We start from the raw sequence: 20,049 nt of genomic DNA on the forward strand, positions 1-20,049 counted from the left end.
TATACAATGAAATTATAACCTCTTTAGAGAAAACATTTTAGGAAAAAAATTTTACATTTTAAATTTGGTTAAAGTAACGTGCTTTTAACCAAAATGCTACAAAAATGTCAAGTTTAATCTAAACCCTGTATACTGTATCCATTTATGAAATATATGATGCAAGGTAACTACATTCTTCAATTAATTAATGCACAACATTATAGCGAGTGTTTTACATTTTCTTAAGTATATAGAATAAAAAAGCTAAATTACTTTACCATTAACTTATAAGCTATATTATTGATACACATTAACATACTGTTTCAATTACGTCATAAATATGATAATAACGTATATACTGTCCATTGAATTCACAGTTACTTTAAACTACATAATGATTGCACTTATTAATACCAAGTTCACAATGTTGTAACTTGTAGTACCATTGTATCCTATTAAAACCATTAGGCTTAACTTCTAGTCGATGAAGTTACTCTTATAATCATAATTCAAAAGGAAATAATCTATATTAATACTTTTTATTAAGAAAATGTACAGTTTTATTAATCTTTTAACTAACTAACCTTTTTTACTGACAAAAACTCTAAGAGAGGGAAGACCAGATGGCGATCTAAATACGATCCAATTACTGTCGTCAGATCCCACTCTGCCATGTTGATATCGAGAGAATAAGAAAACCTGCGTGATGATAATTAAACCACGAATAAAAACGGACAGTGCCAGAATTTTCATTTAATGAAACGTATGAATAAATAAATATATAAAAAAATAAATTCTGAACAGAAGCTCTTTGTTCTAGAAAAAATACGTGATTGATAATGATTCTCTGCGAAGTATGTATTTCATACTTGTAGGTAACATCATATATATATGTATAGGTTTATGACAAAGTTTTTCACATGTGACATGATTTCGAATAGTTGAATACTCGAGCAAAGCTACACGAGGATTATCTGTACTAGCCATCCGGAATTTTGACCTGTTACATTAAAGGGAAGGCATGTACTGCCAACTCTTAAAACGCTCTAATGAAATAGTGGTATCTAACCATCATTCTTATAACACACCAACGATCCTAAAGTGCGGACCATGATTTGTGACAACTGGATGCAAGCCATATCAACCCATATGTGTTTGGTTTAGACAGTGTCGCTCAAGGACTAGGAAAGTGGAATAATTCATTCGTATTGCATCTGTTTTATGGTACCTAAACTTTCAACGTCACGGGGATACATTTCCTACCCCTTTGAACACTATAGAATTAGTGTGTATTTAATTTCGTTAATTAGAATTGATTTATTTGTTATTAAGCACAAAGCTACACAATTGGCTATTTGTGTTGTGCCCACTACGGTTATCGAAACCCGAATTTTAGCATAATAAGTTCAGAAACCTACTGTTGAGCCACTGAGGATAATCAGGATTGAATAGATGTTATAAATGACACGGTGTACTGTAAATTCACCCAAATTTTGGTAGACAGTTTGAAGCTAAGGTTTGGTTCATATGGGTTTTGTAATTCGCAAACAACTTATCATTGCTTCCTCATTCTGTTATACAGGTTGTCATAATGTTAAAAGCAGAAATTGCAGGAAGTTGTGTCTGTAAATTCATTAATGTTGAGACTATCGAACGTCGCGTGCAATACATTGATGTCGAGGATGTAGAGATTTCTAGAAGATGGGCAGAGGATCGAGTGATAAACATATAAATAGTGTGAGACGAGCGGAGTAAAGTTACGGCCAAGGAAAAGTTCGGCGTGAAATTAACTACTGTAGAAGTGATAGGCCTAACGATTAACATAAACCTAGCGTTTAATATGTTAGAGTAAAATTAACAGTAGAAAAGGAGATAAGAATAATATTTTTTGTTTCGTCAAAGCGTGGTTATAAAGTAATTGAATCAGCATGAGTGCAGTTTGACAAAAATAACAGAGGATATATTGAAGAAAGAAGACCAAACGATTACGGTAACTCGCGCCACAACTGTAAGTGAATCACACACAGAATACTAGTGCAATAGTAATAGAGAAGACAGTTTGCTTGTCAACTGAAATTCTAAAGCAATTGAATAAGCCTAAGTGGACTTTTGAGAAGAAGAAGAGAACTATATACATAGTGTTTATGATATGCCTATAATCTCTATAGTGTGAATAATTTGCTGTCATACGTTTAACTTGTTCCGAATATATATATTATTTTGAAAAGAAGTGAAGTGCGTGCTGTTCATTTATGGTTGAATTTATCGCTAACAAGTCACAGACGTCTACTGGAAGCATTCTAAGCCCAACAACAACATAGTATATATTTATGCGATTAAGAAATATAACTAAACGCCTTTTAGTTTGACAATTGGCGAAAGATTGTATTTTAAATTCTGACAACCTCTAATAACTGACTTATCATGCCTGCCAATATAACTGTTCAAATATCATCCAAATTTGATAGGGACCATTTTAGCCGCTTATAGGCACAAGGTATTTTGCTTACATTTTACCATTTCGTATTCATTGTGTGGAATTAAAATGCCATTTATTAAATTGTACAAGTGTTTTACTGTTCAGCAATATTCAGATCTCTTCTTGAGGCCTATAATTTAGACGTTTGTGTTGTTATTTGCCAGAGGGGGTTTGAACATTACATCATAAGTGCGTGGTTTAACATTTAAAAATTTTTCCGTTAATCGGACAACAAGCCATGATTAAGTCAGTTTGTTGCTGTCATCCAGTTAGTCCAATGCTGTAACTTTTGATGGCGTGTTTGTGAAAAAGTACAAGAGATTCAAAATGAACAAGTGAGCGGAGTTTCTGTTTAAACGTATAGTATTCTCAGGTTCACTGATTTTCCTTTTAGATAGTAACAGTAACTAGCAGGAGGAACGGCAAAGATATATATATCATACATTTACAACTAATAATTTGATTTGTATGAGGTGAAGAAAAGAGACTTGATACTATATTAAAGAAAGTAAAATTTATACTTATTGAATGCAAAACAATTAATCTAAAAGAGTGCATAGAATATCTAACAACTCTTCTAGATTACAGAAAGAGACTGTAGTCTATGAAGGTATTCTGAACAAGTTGTTCTGTATATATTCGATAGATTCTGTGTCCTAGACTGAGAGAGCATGACATTATATACACAGAAACAACAACAACAAAAACACACTATATCCCCCCAAGCTTAGGCACTACTCGTTGTATTCAGTATAAATAAAAATTACATTATATTAACGAAATGTGTGAATGATATTTGAAAATTAGTGTGCAATCCCTAAGTATATTAATCAAGTTTATTTCATTTGTACACTTCTCATTCTTATCATTTCAAGAGAATTTCATTATTTCACATTTGATAAACAGCATAATAATGTTTTGTATCAACATTTGTTCATTACATATGTGCTGCTTCTGGGTTTGAAGAACGATTCTGTATGTGTTTATATTTTACTTGTAGCTATCATCAGTGTTTGGTGACTGGTAACTATACCTTTGATATCAACTTGTTATATATGTGGTGCATGAATATCATCTATTTATATTTATATAATATGTAAACTACAATATATAATAACTCGTGTTTTGTAGAAAAATGAATGAGATGGATGCTAACTGTTTTTTAAAGGTGGTGTAACATAAAAAAGTTAGTATCAAGTGGCTCAGTGAGAATAAAGGATCTTATAAGATGTAGCAAGCTTTACAGTGATGATATTCATGATTACTTTGAGACGAGCTGGAAGATAATACTGAGTTAACTATCAGCTGTCACAAAGAATGTGTGTCAGCATACACGTTAGCAGCTCATATAAGTAAGCCACTAAAACATCCAGGCAGTAGATCAAGACCTTCAAGTGAAGCCTACCTCCTGCAAAGAGGTCTTGTTGTTCAGATGAGTTTGAGTCTGACTTACACCTGTGCTGCATAATCTGTGTAATTGCAAAAGTCTCATATCATTCAGATCAATGATGCAGAGTTGTTTTTGTAGGACAGTAATTTGTGGGCTAGGTAGGAAAATATTCAAGCAAAGAAGCAAACAAGGTACCCATACTGTGTCCGACTGTAATACTGTTTCCCAGCTGTTTGAATTTGGTAAAGTAACATTAATAATCAAGCTTCTAGTTGAACGTATACATATTCGACGATTTTTAAGACGCATGTAGGTCAGCTGTTCAAAGAGATAACAAAATTTTTATCATGACTTGCTATAATTAAGCAAATGCTCAGGGTATGTACGAAGCTCAGAACTATGTCTTGTTCATCAAAATGCCCAAGAAAAGTAGAAACTCAGTGCATAAACACAAGTACAAACCCTCACTGACAAAGACATTTACTGAGCATGTGAAGCGAGTACAGCAACTTAGCATTAGTCTCTAATTCCCCAGACCTAACATCAACCCAGTACGCATGATGAAACACTCAAGTCACTTGTAACTGTAACTGAGTTTGTTCTTTGGTGTCGCACTAGCACCAACAAATGATGATTCAGATGACTGGATATGGCTATGCCAGTTGCTCACTTAGATGCAGGTGTTGTCAAAGTAGTATTTTACGAACTAGTATTTTGTGTGTGAAGCTGAAGCCTGCAGGAATGACTACACGTCAGTAGCAGCATCTTTCAGTGATGATTCTGAGCTAGGTAATAATGATGAAAACTAAATATAATCTTTCTGAGAATGACCAAAAACTCTTAAAATGACAATTTTCTATGCTACTTATGTATTATTTAACTGTAGCAGTGTCAGATAACACTGAAAGTTTCTCATTTTTATTAAAAAATAAAATAAAATATAAAAATTATATGTAAAAATGTATATTATTTGAAGTATTTTCATCATTGTTTTCAAAACACCTAACACTTTTTTTTCTCAAAAATACAAAGTGGCACCCAGTTGATTTTTATTTAGCACTTTCAAAATATGGAAACGACAGAAACACATCAGATAGGCCTTAGAGCACACTTTTCTAGCTCTCTGTTGGACCAACAGTTTGAAATAATTTGCACAGTGAATGGATGGAAAAGTGAACAATGAGCTATTCATCTTGTTGCAAATTAAAAAGGGACCAGCTTTAACAATATTAAGCAATACTCCTACAGAAAACTGTAATATCAACCAAGAATTAGTGGTCACCTTACCGAATTGATTTGGAATGTCACATCAAAAGATCAAAGTTTCTAAAGTAAAGTTTAAGAAGAGAGTAAGAAGGAAGGACGAGACCTTGCTGAAGATGTGGAAAGAATTGCACAATTATATTATCCAGATGCTCCACATGAAAAGATGGATTCGTTATCATGTAACCAATTCGTAGATGTCATAGTGGATGAGGATGTGTGAATTAGGCTAAAGCAAAGTAGATGTGCATCTTTAAAGGAAACTACATAGTTGGCTATGTAACTTGAATCAATTAACATTGCAAATAAACGGATAAATGTACCATCTTGGAACATTCGATCACCATTTCAAATACCGTGGAACATCAACTCCCTCTGGATTCTACAAGTACTCAAAAGGTTAATTAGACAACTGTTTACTCTGAATGGAAGAATTATTGCAGGACAATAAGTGTTTCAACCAGAACTTATGAAAAACGTATTGCCAGGAACTACAGACAAAAATCTGTAGGAAATAAAACTACTCCAATGGTTGTCAGAAAAAAAGGGAACTGCTGTAAGTGAGGAAACATGGTTATCACAGACAAGACTGTGATGTATAAACAGATGGTAATAAATCAAATAGATAATGCCCTGAAGATGAGTCCCAGAACTCAGATAGATCAAAGAAACAAAAAAAAGAGCTAGTAAGATATTAGAAAACAAGAATAATCTGAATTCAACAAGCAAAGTTTAGCTGACAATACCCCATTAGATAAGAAGCTCATACTATAAAGAAACCAATTTACGAGTCAATGGATTCGTGGAAAGGGAAGCTTTGAAACATGTTGATTCACATTCGTTTTCCAGCTACCATTGTTCAATCTGATCTGGTAATGAATGGTTAGAAATTGCCTTCAGAGATGAAACAAGAGAACTGATTGATACAAACAGCAAATGGTAATACAATTCCAGCAAAAGGAAAGTAAGAAGTCCCCTTATGGTAGGAAAGTTCTTTACAGAACATTATATGTAGGTAATTCACACTGAGGAAAAGTGCACATTAGGAACAGACTTCATGCAAAACCATGGATGTGAGATTAAATTAGATTTAAACAATTTTACAGTCTGTAACCAGGAAATCTTTGTTTACTACATGACAGTTACAGCACCATAGGTTGAACGTACAGTAACCATAAGAAAAACAGATATTATACCATCAAAAAGTGAAATACACATTCTAGAATTTACTTGGAACAGCTCAGATCTAATGATTAAGACATAGTACGAGCACACACTCCATCTTTTCCTGAAGGATCATTGATTGGAAGAACTTTCATGGATTTGAAGTAAAGTGATATTATCATTAGGGCTATGAACACGAGAAATCACGAGATCTGGCTCAGTTAAGAAAGGAACATTACAAAAAAAGGAAGGCCACAGAAGCAGTACTTCCGTATCAAGGAAACCAGAAGTAATCACTTTGGAAAAAATATGCAGGAAGTATCATGTCAAATCTTTACAAAAAGAAAGCTTAACAGCTCACTTACAGGGGCTATATGTGATCAGAGCTGTGAAAATCTTGCTACTGATCAATTCCAAACATTACATGACTGCTCATACAATATCAAGATACCTTCTGCAGTGCACCTCATGATTTAATCCAGATACGTTAAATATTTCACAAGGTTGATACTGGAATTGCAGTCTCAATACATCAGTTGGCTAGATGACCTAAATTTGAAAAACAGGCTGAAAATCTTAAAGAAATAGAAACAGTGAAAGGACAAGGAATAATTAAACTAAACAGTAGTCCTTGGAACTGGCAATTGCACTTGTGTAGAAGGATAGGTCTACAAATTTTGTGTGGAATACTGGTAGGTGAATGAAGTTACAAAGAATGATGCCAACTCACTGCCAAGTATTGAATCTACTTTAGATGCTTCATCTGGGTCAAAATGATATTCAACATTGGATATGAAGAGTAGATACTGACAAGTACAAATCACCAAAGCAAATCGAGAAAAGATATTTGCTAATGAGAGGGGTTGCGGTACCTTGTTAAGTTACCATTTGGATTATTTAATGCATCTAAAACATTTAATTGAATAATAGAATGTGTTCTATCTCTCTACTACTCTGAAATATGATACGTATCTACTTAGAGGATACATTAACACATGTAAGACCTTCAAGGATGTTTGTGATTGGCTAAAAAAAGTGCTGAATCATTGTAGGAAAGAGATTTTTAATATTAATAGCAACATCTGTGAATTTTGCCATCAACAGGCGAATTTCCTAGGATACATAATCAGTGGAGACAGAATATTTACAGAGCCATGTAATATAAAGCCTGCTCAAAATTGGCCAACACCACAGAACTTGCATGAAGTAAGAGGAACTCTTGGACTGTCATTTTGTAAAATTATTCTCTGACTTGGGTCATTCTCTACACAAACTACTGGAAAGTCAGGCAAATTTTGCTGAACTAATAAATATGAACAGGCATTTAATATACTACAAAAACTCACCATTACCGTATGAGCCCACAGCTTTTAAAAACCCACTCTTAATAAATGTAAATGCTAATGTTTTTGCAGTGAGAATGGCATTATCACAAATACAATATAGGAAAGAACATGGGATTGCCTATTATAGCAAGGCAATTAATGCTGTACAAATGAGGTATTGTAGAACTAAAAAGAGCTAATAAGTAATGTTTGGGCACTGAGTTATTCCCATCACTCACTCTCAGGCCAAAAGCTAGCATACAAGAAATATTATAAACCAATCGGGTGGTTGATGAATTAGTACAATCCAAAAAGGTCAGATAGTAAAGTGGCTCTAGAAATTTCAATACACCTTCATCATTGTACATTACCCTGAGCAGAACCATGGAAGACCTTGTATTTCTAATGAATGCAAATACTATGAAAGGAGAGAAGTAAAAGATCACAAAAGCAGTCTATTAAGAGTACAACAGAGTGGAATCCAAATCTGGATACCTAGAGATGATGAAGAACTAATGTGATCCAACACTCAACTGAAAGATGCTCAGACAAAACATATGGATATTAATCCAATTATTCAATAGATCAGAATGTTGCAGAATGGCCTTCATGGTAGACAGTGGCTCAATACAACCCAAAGACAAAGATATAGTGGACATAGTGAAATTCATTATTCATATGAGAAGGCTTGTTATTATGAAAATAAGGAGACACAAGTGGACTGCAATTAAAGCTTTAGTTGGCACTTTCATAGCCATTTCACTTAGAAGCTCTCTGTCATCTCCACAATCTTCCAACAGTTTCGTCCTTAGATGTTAAAAATACACTAGAGAGAATAAGAGAATGTATCTATTTGGTTAGATTCCAGAAACTTTTAGAGAATTGGTGCAAATAATGTGAACTGTGATTTGAACAAAACGGTCCATAAATGAAACAATATTGGCTGCTAGAGTAGTATTGTGTTGGAGCACCACTTGACAATAGTGCAATCAATGTGATTCATCCTCTAGCATAGAGCAATAGTGGGAATAAATATATATTGGTGATAATGGGCTATTTCACCAAATGACAAGAAACATATGTTGTTATTAACCAGAAAATATAAATGTTGCAAGATAACTTCTCAATAAGTGTGTTTCAAGATTTGGGGTGTCTATGGAACTTCAATCAAGCAGAGACAGAACCTCGAATTAGCATTGTTTTATAAATGTTCCAAATCTTTAGAATAATAATTATCAGGAAAATAGCACCTCATCCCCCTTTCTGTTGAGATGGTGGATGTATACAACGATTCACTTTTAAATGAATTAACCATTTATGTGAATGAAAACCAGATAATGTGGGATCAAGATCTTTCACTCTTACTCATGAGTTATTGGACAGCCATAGATGAAGATACAGGTAACAAACCATCATAATTTATGTTGGAAAGAGAACTTTATGTGCCATTGAATCCTTTTATTCACACTCTGAGGACCACCATTCAGCAAAGTCTTAAACACATACAGTGAGATTAAGAAACACCATTGATGCCATACATGACTTTAACTGACAAGGTGAGAAAAACATCATTATGATGTAAATTGTCATTAGACTGGATTTCATAGTTGTGACATGGCATGGCTCTATAATTCATGGTGTAAGAGAGTACTACTTTTAAAGTTACGTAGATGCTGAAAAAGACCCTATGCTGTGTTACAAAATCATTGATGTGGTTTATGAAATCCAAAAGGAGAAGTGGTCCAGTTGAATAGCCTGTGGTTCCTTTCGAGACAACTTCTAGAATTTCACCAGGGACGGAGCCACCAGTGTAGTCCATCGACCATCTACTTGAAGAAAATTCCAATATTGACGAGACAGAAAATATTGATGAAGGTCAATAGGTCATCCTATCTTTGTACTATAAGCTCAGAAAAGAAAACAATCAAAAAGGTTTGGTGTCTGAAGAATTTAGAGACAGAAATAAGTAAAGAAAAATTATATCCTGTTAAAAAATATTTTGATTGGCATTTATTCCACAAAACTAATTATTTAATAATTGTAATGCCCATATTTATGAATAATAATGCTGTTTAATTGCTAAGAGTTACTTTAATCTTAATTATGAAAGTTTAAGGTGTCATTTTTTTTCTTATTATAGATATATCGTTAAGTGTTTTTATTTCAGCTCACCATATACTAGAAGCTCTACTTTAAATATTTTTTATCATTTAAAATTTCACCTACTAAACATCTTATTATGTTGTTATTTACTTGGTGCAAAGCTACACAAGTAGGAATCTGAGGAATCGAACTTAGCGTTGTAAGTCTGTAAACTTACCCGTGAACCACCTGATGATTTCTTATTTATAAATTGGAATCTTAGTCGACTCTACATGTTTGTTACCAGAGGATTTTAAAATTTCTAATGATGATGAGAAAATGTTTTTAATTGATTCGTGTCTGTAAAATAGAATTATTCAAATAAACACATGCAACTCTCATACATCAGGCGCATTTCGAGCAAACACACGTGAACGAAACGTTTGATATGTTCATGGAACTTATGATTTCCTAGATTTTTTTATATACTTTTTGTATGAGTTTTAAATATGTAATTTGTTTTCGATATATCATTATTTTGTTTGTTATTTAAATTCTAAGGTTATTAGTGGAACGTTGACAGTTTTCATTGCATTAATTTTTGTGTATTATTTTGTAATGTTGAATCTACTTGTATGTGAGTTGGAAAAAATAGAATTTATGATGTGATTTTAAACTGTTTGAGGCCTGTATAGAAGATAGTATAAGTATTAACGATTTTGAAAGTTATTGCGCTTCGTTTAAATAATCATAATAACGTATGATATGCTTATTTCTTGGAGTACTAAATGTTGCAAGAACTTGTCCAATGTATTGACCCATGCAGCTTCTATATCTGACTCTGAAGATGTATAATTTCCTTAACAAGGTCTTTATTTTCAGAACTACAAAAGATTATCAGATAAAAAAAAATATCTCGGTTCATTTTATTGCACTAGCATATTTAAAGATAAAGTATATTACTCATTCTCTATTCTGATTTTAAGTACGGCCATCTTTAAATCTCCCCACGTCATCTAGGTCATGAAAGAACATTTTCTTTATTTCTTTTGGATCCCTGCTGTACAATAGAGGTTAAGTGGATATTACGACAGAAATACAATTATGTTTCTTTTTGCTGAAAGTTTCCACTAAAGAAAACAATCTTTTTGATCAATTTATGCTACTTTATGCAATGTGAGTTTAGTTTCTGTTTTACTATGATGAGTTGTTTCCTTAAGTTTGGATTATGCTTAAGCAAATGTAACTATGTTGACTTTAGCTAGATGTTCAAGTGTTTTTTATTTTTTGGTTTTACATAATTTATTTTTTATAATCTGTGTATTTTATTTAAGATATTTACACTGTAATATTTATTTTTTTCCATGGCAAAGGTTTGTTTAATTGATATTAGTTCACGATATAGGTTTAATCATGTTCATATTTTTGAATTATGTTTTCTGTGTTTTTTATATTTTACTTTGATTTTTTTTTTGTAAAAATAAAGCGACAAACTTTTCTTCTGCAAACATCACCATAAGTATACTTTATGTTCTAACTTTTTCTTGTTTTTGAATAGGATTCTAAGATACTGAACGTTTTTTATAGTGCTTATCTTCAGTGTCTGGACATCACTAAATAAAGCATAATAATCAAAACTATAAGATTGTATCAAAGTAAAGTGAAATGTATCCTTAGTTTCATTTACTATTACTTCAGGTGTGTAAAACAAATAACCTGTTTTACTTTTCTAATTTATTCCAAACGATCATAAAATATTAATGTATCAAGCAAACAGTTCAAAAACCAAATTATCTTGAAAGGCGTTTTTTAAGAATAAGGCTAGGTTTCGAAAATTTACTACATTAATCCAGAATTTAAGCGGACATCATACCGCTAATCATTCAATTCGTTAAAAATATTGAGTTTCTCAATCATATTACTCGAGGATAATATTATTTTTCGTCAGAATTTAAAGTGTTTTAGTTGATTTCCATAGCTCAAGCTATTTAAAGAAACGGGTGCAAGGCATAGAAAAAAAAGAGAAAAAAGATGCGTGGGAAATATTTAGAATGGTCCCTTGCAGTCCCATGAACGTAGATGGGGCCACTGATCAGTACATAGGCAAGTAGAGAATAATATAACTTCAATCATATCTGTATCTTTTATATCTATTTTGTTCTCCTGAAAAACCAGGGTAGTTTATTTCAGAATCTTAAAAATCTCATTGCTTAGATTTATATTTATCAATATTAAAACACAGGTCAAATCGTCCTGAATTAAAGATAATCCTCACTAGCCTAAGACTCTTTTTGGCTATGAAAACGATTACAAAACTCAACATTTCTTATGACTGTGAATATTAACGATTATTCTGCATTAGAAACAACATATACTAAACATTTATTTAATATAGAATATACAATTGAAGACGGAAAATCCTTTTCTTTATTTAACATTTATTATGTATATTAAATATATATATACATTTAGAATAAAGACAGGAAAATAAGCACAATTACTTTTACAGAAAAAGCACTTTAGTTTACAAACGGATTCAATTAGTTTTTTTTAGCTTATACACTTGTTTCTCATCAAAACACATCTAACACTCACGTAATATACAAAAAAGCACCAGCATATTTATAATTTTCACACTATAAATATTGTACAATCAACACGAAATAGCACCATTAAGAAGACACAAAAGTAAAAGTTGTAGAAAAATTGCTTTATGAGTCATCAGTTATCGCGAACTCAATAAAATGTTTCATCTTTTATGTAATTTAACAAGAGGATACAAGCACCTCTCAACGCAGGCAGCAGAATGATAGATACAAAACATTTAACACGACGCTTAAGACAATAATTTCTTTTTTTCTTCAATGAATGAGTAAAATATCCATAAATTTAGCTCATTAAACAGTGAAAATTAAAGTAATTACCCTTTTAAATGTTGAAGGTATTAACTCGATAATACAAAAATAACAGAAATGTGAAAGTTGGCTATCAATCATTTAAGTAAAACGTAATATATCTAACGAGTTATCCCAGTAACACGTTTTAGCTTTACGTGTACAGATTAGGATCCAATAAATAATAAGAAATAAATGTAATTCCTGCTGCTGTCTTTTCTTATACACAATTTTAAAGGCTCAAAAAACATTTTTACAATCAATGATAACATATAAGAGGCAAGAAAATTACGCATTTTTATATTTATCGTATATATACACACACATATATATATATTGTTGTTTTGGTCTGAATATGGATATATATGCTACTTTTGTAAATTTGTATTTCGTATCAAACATCATATATAAAAACTTAAAAGGATAGTTCTTCAGGATATTTTATTTTCCGCTTTTTTAATAATTATAATAGTTAGGTAACTGGTATGTACATTTAATACTTTATCAAAAAACAACTTTAAATACAATTAATCACAAAAACAAGGAGGAAAAACCCAGAGGAATTTTACCAGTCAGTGGGCAGGTAAGTGCCCAATGAGTCATAAAAATAAATGGATTCCTCGCACTTAATCCACATACAATGCGTTGAGTGAAAATTTCAAAAAATGTTGTTAAGATTAGCGTGAACTCTGTTAGGATTTTCTATAATAAACGTAAGTATTACCGATAAAAATGTTTATAAAGTTATAAAGTTTATGTGTAGTCTTAAAGATAGCAGTTGCTGCTATATTACTATAAAGAGACAAATAAAAAATCGAAGGATTTACATGTTTTTTTGCTTGCACCACAGTAGAAAAAGCTAAAACTTATAAAGTTATTTTTATTTTTCGAGAAGAAGCTATCGTATCATGAATCACAAGAGAAACGTGAAATAATATATTTATCCATCTATCGGGCAAATTACATAGAAACTATTTGTCCATTATATATGATACTTTATGTAAACCATTTAAGCCTAAATAAATGTTATTGTATATATTTTTCTTCTAAATTAAAGACCTAGAGCAAGTAAAATTTAAAAGGACATAAGTAATATTTTGAGTTACAGAGCTAGGACAAGTAATATTTTGAGTTACAAAGCTAGGAAAGTAATATTTTGAGTTACAGAGCTAGGAAAGTAATATTTTGAGTTACAGAGCTAGGAAAGTAATATTTTGAGTTACAGAGCTAGGACAAGTAATATTTTGAGTTACAGAGCTAGGAAAGTAATATTTTGAGTTACAGAGCTAGGAAAGTAATATTTTGAGTTACAGAGCTAGGACAAGTAATATTTTAAAAGGACATGAAGCATTAGAATTACGAAAATATATCTGTAGTGTAAATGTAATATATGTGAAATATATAGCTAACTTATGTTTATCACCCACAAAACAAATCTTATCCAGTAACTTTTTATAAAACATTACGTTAGTTCTTCTGGAATTTCTAGAAAGCAGATATTTAGAATAAGGTATAAAATGTAATTTAACTCTCCAAAAATGCTAATCACAAAGCTACACAATGGGCAGTGTTCTGCCCACCGGAACCTGATTTTTAGTGTTATAAGTCCTCAGACTTACCGCTGAACCACAGGGGCCAATTACAATATTTCAATATTGCTCACCTTCTACCAATTGTTTTTGTTTACTGACCAGATCTAAAATTTTTTCTTTCTAATTTTCCTACTGGTTCCCAAATTCAAGAAACACCCAAAATATTTCAAACATATCTATTGTAGTTTCCCATATTGCAACATTTTTTTTGTTTTCCCAGCTCAAATTGTATTTAAAGCTTTTGTACCACCCTTTAAGTTCTAAACAGTTTGTGGTCTAATGGTCAGTTATCATATTCTGAAAGTGTACCAAGCTTACTAACCAGCTGTTAGATTCCCCAAAATATTCTGGTGTACTAAAAAGCTTTTATATTTTGAATATTTTGTCTTGTTAACAACCCCACAAATTTTTACAGATTTTCTAGTCTTCCGAACAACTAGTCTTCCGAAATTCTGAAAGTTTTTCTAAATTGGTGATCATTTCTTAAATTGCAATGTTTCATATTTGCCGAATCATTAAAATCTGAAAAATTTCAGGTTTTCTGATTCTATGAGTTTGAATTACAAAGATCATAATTCTAAAACTCTTTATTTGCTTTAAACAAGGGGTGGGGTGAACATGTATTATAAAACCTTCTCAGACATTAAAACATGCTATTGGCAATAATGACCAGATGGGCAATGGCATATAGATTATAGTTGAAAATTGGGAAAGCACCTATTAATTCAAAGCGTAAGGTCAAAGACTGGAACGTTAGCCCAAGTTTTATTAAGCAGGCACGAAAACATACAAGAATACCAGCTCTAGATTGATTATCTTACTTAAACTTACAGAGAGAAGCAACAGTTTACGATTCAAATGATAAACAAAATTTCGAGATTAGAAATCTCAGGCTTAGGAGTTAGTCTTTTGTTGTGCTTACATTAATTTAAATGCTTACCTTATTCTAAAAACAAATATTCAGAACTAACATCTAAATCGCATGAATTATACACATTTTAATTGGCATGTTGAATGAAAATCATTCTTCTTGAAAAACAAAACCTGAAAAACAGAAGCTAGGCGTATCCGAATGCTTACATCAACATATATAGAACATCAAACAAAAAACAATTTTATTATATTACTTGCATTAACAGTTTAGTAACAGTTTAAAACATGAAACAAAACAAGAGCATCCAATTAATTTTTACTATCGTTTATGAAAACAGCAACTTTTTTATTGTTATGATATTGATTTGCAGAACGTTTCTTCTTTACCAGAGTAAGCTTTCCAATAACAATAACTTCCATGGTTTAGGTTTTTGGTCATAAAATGTTTCTTCTCACTGGTGTAAACAAACGAATGGGTTTAGTTATTGTGGGTTATGTCTGGATTGAAATGAACCAAAAAATTACTGCAGTGGTGAAATGCTTTTTCAACCCTATCGTTAGAATTACAGCCTTGAACTTTTTCAATTTCCAGTATAGAGGTGTATTTTTGAACTTATATGAAAACATTTATTGAGGATTTGCACGTGACGTCACGAGCAGGGAAACAACGGAGTCTCGGCCATTGTGGACGTCAAGCTTCCGCGTGTTTACTCCAGGCTTAGCAGTGTGAACTTTACTTGTCTTAAATGACTTAGTGCCTTGGCTTCATCAGATGTCATCATGATAATTACTTGTTGTGCTGTTGAATGTAGCAATAGACAGGGACAAAAGCCCGGTCTTCCTTTCTGTCGTTTTCCAAAGGACAAAGAGGGATAGAATCGATAGGTTTCAGCTGTCAATCGGAAAGACTAGGAACTATCAGACTACAACTGTCTGTGTAGAGAACATTTTATAGCAGATATGAATGCTAATTTTTCAATAGTATATAAATAAATGTCAGATAAATTTATCCTTTTATGCTATCGGATAAAAATGTAAATGATTATCCAGCTCCAAAAACCAGGTAAACGTTTTGATAGCATGACAGTATAGGCCTGCATTATCGCCCAAAATGACACACAAAACACAACAAACAAACTTGTCAGAAACCGTGTCTCTGCTTTGTAGCTCGGCTCAAATATGTATTAGGAGTCCCATGGTCATTTCAGTATGATATTTGAGTAATATTTTGTTATATTTCATATATACTTAGATCTGGCATGCAATAAACTTTATCAGTCCGTTACATCATTATTTTTTCAACAGTATCTAAGTGTCATTTCAATGTTAGAATTTTCCTGAAAGTCGGGAAATTTTACAATATGAGCCAAACAGATCAGAAATAGTTCCATTTTGATTCAGTTCTTCATGAATAATTATTTTTTTGCATCATAATATTAATAGACTAAGACAGGCTGCCAATACATATAATTCTGTTGATTAAATTTCCAGGTGCCAAGAGTGACCAACCACTCTCCCCTGTCTATATTCCTGCTTTGTTTTTTTGCATCAAGTCACCCTAGAAGAGACGAGCAGCGAAGAATATGGCCAAATTTCATACACGCCAGGCAATGAAAAAAAGGAAGTCGTGAGGGGTGAACTGTGGTAACGATGCGGCTACGTCTCTCACGACGTCGGTAAATAATTTGTCTGGCAAAACGTACGGGTCACTTTGCTTCAGCTTTTGCAGGTGTCGCTGTCGATGTTCTCCCTGCAGATGTTTAACACCCTCAAATAATGTCAGTGACGAAGTATCTGACATAATTTATTGCACTTTGAACTCTGCTGAGTTTATCTCACACGTGGTATATCGTAGTACTATAGACTCCAGCGTGACGTCCAAAATGGTGGACAAGCATGCATCAAGTGAATTTAGTCACGTGTCTGCAAAACCTCAATATACAGCAATGTAGGGCAGAAGTAAATAAATACACGTGTAGGTGTTTTACATAACACATAAATCCAAGCTAATCTTTAACTCTGAAACACCAAGCTACTAAATTACACCCAAAGTTCTAGTGTATTCTGCAAGATAAATTTGTAAAAAAAAAAATTACTGATAGAAAGCTTTTTAATTTTGCCTCCAACTAATCTTTTTTTTATATATATTTTCCCCAAAATAATTGTTATTTACTATTTATGTGGGGGCAGTATTTTATGTAAATGAAAGTTTTAATTTCAGGATACTAAGTGATTACGTCAGTATTAATCAAACAGAGTATTACTTTAAACTGTGTCATAAATAACATTAAAACACTTGTAGAAAGAACGAACCATAAATTGAAAGTAAATTCTCATTTTACTGTAAGATACATTTTAATTTAGAACTAATAAACATATCCATTTAAAGTTTTTAAGCAGATCTTATTTGTTGTTTAATTAGTGTGTTTCCTGAGGTTTTAAAAAATATATTTATTTAGCAAAACACAGAAATGACAAAGGCTTGAATGTTAGCCCATCAACTTCCTAAATCATACAGATTAAGATGGCTTGCTTAGGTGTACGACGAAAAATCATATTTGATTTAGTGAAAAGCTGCAATGAGTTATCTGCTATGTCCACCGCGGGGAATCGAACACCGGATGTTAGCGGTATAACTCTGTAGACTTATCGCTGTCCCATTGGAGGACAAAATACTATACCTTCATTCCTTTACTACGAATAAAGTTTTCAAATTTAGATAAATATTGACTGAACTAGACAATAAAATATTCAAAAATGATTCGACCACCATTTCAATCCACACCACTGATTAAAATATTTGTTATCGAAACGTTTGTTTTTAAAGATATTTTATTTAAATTTAATGTATCACTTTTAGATTTATATATGTATATGTATTCTAAAAAAATACCTATCTATATTTTATATTTGAATGAACTGAATACTGTTTCTGCATATTTTTGTTTCGATGGAGACGTGACATAAAATTGTTTAGATTCTTTCATCTGTGAGAGGGTAAGGCAGGTCGCTTAAACATTTTTTTCTTTTGTTTTATGTCACAAACACTGCCTTAGGTATTCTTGCCTAAAACATCTATATACTTTCACAGCAATAATGGCAAAGTAGTGTTTCAAGGGAGAATGAAGGAAACGTGGGGCTGGTAATATCTGCATTGGCACTTTATGAATGGATTTATAACGCTGTTTATGTGAATATTTCCCAAAGACACGTGTAAATTTGATTCTTCCAGTCGTATGAATATAATAACAAAGGAAATATATCTATCTTAAAATGTTACAAACTGATGACGTCAATCTATCACAAGTAGCTTATCATTCAATATTAGAACACATCAGCTAGACTTGGACCCAAGACAGCCATAAAGCTACTTGCTATATTCTTTTTATGTAGCACTAGAAACTAAAGGTATGGTTTGTAAACGACTAAGTTAGAGAAGTACGAGAGGCTATTACGCCAAAGAAATGTGCTGAACGATAACACAACTATTTCTGCACCTGCCAGGATTACTTTCAATAATATAATATAAAAGAATCCCCGTCCTACCAAAGATGCTCGCCCTTTCAGCCGTGGGGGCGTTATAATGTGACGGTCAATCCCACTATTCGTTGGTAAAAGAGTAGCCCAAGAGTTGGCGGTGGGTGGTGATGACTAGCTGCCTTCCCTGTAGTCTTACACTGCTCAGTTAGGGACGGCTAGCGCAGATAGCCCTCGTGTAGCTTTGCGCGAAATTCAAAAAACAAACAAACAAACAAAACAAACAAAACTTCTGTCTCTAGATACGCATTGTATAGACTACTATGATGAGATACCCATCCCTAATTTTTACGTAAAAGTTAATCGCTAAACTCACTTGATTCGTTGCCAGGATCTCTTGGTCAACAGGCTGAGGCCACAACTCAATCAAGTAAGCTCGACTGTAAGCCCGTTATTTAAGCTATATAGTGAAGTTATCTAATTATAGGAGTAGTGACATTACGTATCAATATTCAAGAATGCATCTTGAGATATATTTAGTATATATATTTAGGGTATATTTAGTAATAATGATAATATCTTTTGATAAAAATATTCTTCAAAGCCGATGAAGATTAGAATATAATAATAATTCGTTTAAATAATTCCACATCTTCACAACAGTAGTAACCTGTTCTATCAGCGGATGTTGCTCCTACTGACCTAGGTTGCAGCTTAATTCCGCCAAGTTTCTCGTGTTTAAACTAAAGTAATACCAATGTCAAATGGATCTCTGTGTTTCAGTTAAATAATATAAATATATTTTAGAATTACTTGGTATAAAGTAACCCTAAAAAGACGGATTTCATGTCACACTGAAAATACAACCATTGATCAAAGTGATCTGTACAACTATATAAGAATCGACCAATTTGATTGACTTATGTCAAATCAAAAGCATAACCAATTGATTAAAATGACATATATAGCAATAACACAAGATCAATTTGACTGAATTATGTCATATCAGACACATAACCAACATAAGTCAATCAAATTGATCGATTCTGTTATTGCCGTACAAGACATTTTAATCAATTGGTTATGTGTCTGATATGACTGATTAAAATGTCTTGTACGGCAATAACAGAATCGATCAATTTGATTGACTTATGTCATATCAAAAACATAACCAATTGATTAAAATGTCTTGTACGGCAATAACAGAATCGATCAATTTGACTGAATTATGTCATATGAAAAATGCAACTGATTTACGCGAATGACTTTTGCATCAATGTTACTGCCTTATAAAAAGGTACTTTATATCTAATTAAAATTATTTAAACGCAGTTCCAGTTTTTTAAACGATCATATCAACTTACGATAGCAAAGCGATACTATGATAAAAAAAATCATTAGGTTTATTAACTCTTTAGGGTCCCCCAGTGGCACAGCGGCATGTCTGCGGACTTACAACGCTAGAAACCGGGTTTCGATACCCGTGGTGGGCAGAGCACAGATAGCCCATTGTGCAGCTTTGTGCGTAAAT

At 32.4% G+C, this 20,049-nt stretch overlaps 1 protein-coding gene across 1 annotated transcript in view; it reads right to left on the bottom strand.

Moving 5' to 3' along the window:
- LOC106458852 (eukaryotic translation initiation factor 3 subunit E-B-like) overlaps nt 1-662 on the bottom strand; it is a 24,609-nt gene extending 23,947 nt beyond the window's left edge. The window contains exon 1 of the mRNA XM_013918406.1: nt 564-662. Coding sequence (XP_013773860.1) covers nt 564-653 — 90 coding nt within the window. The 5' untranslated portion in view covers nt 654-662. The remainder of the gene's footprint in view (nt 1-563) is intronic.
- Between the last annotated feature and the right edge of the window lie 19,387 nt (nt 663-20,049).

The sequence above is a fragment of the Limulus polyphemus genome, unplaced genomic scaffold, assembly GCF_000517525.1.
Source record: "Limulus polyphemus unplaced genomic scaffold, Limulus_polyphemus-2.1.2 Scaffold523, whole genome shotgun sequence".
NCBI lineage: Eukaryota > Metazoa > Arthropoda > Merostomata > Xiphosura > Limulidae > Limulus > Limulus polyphemus.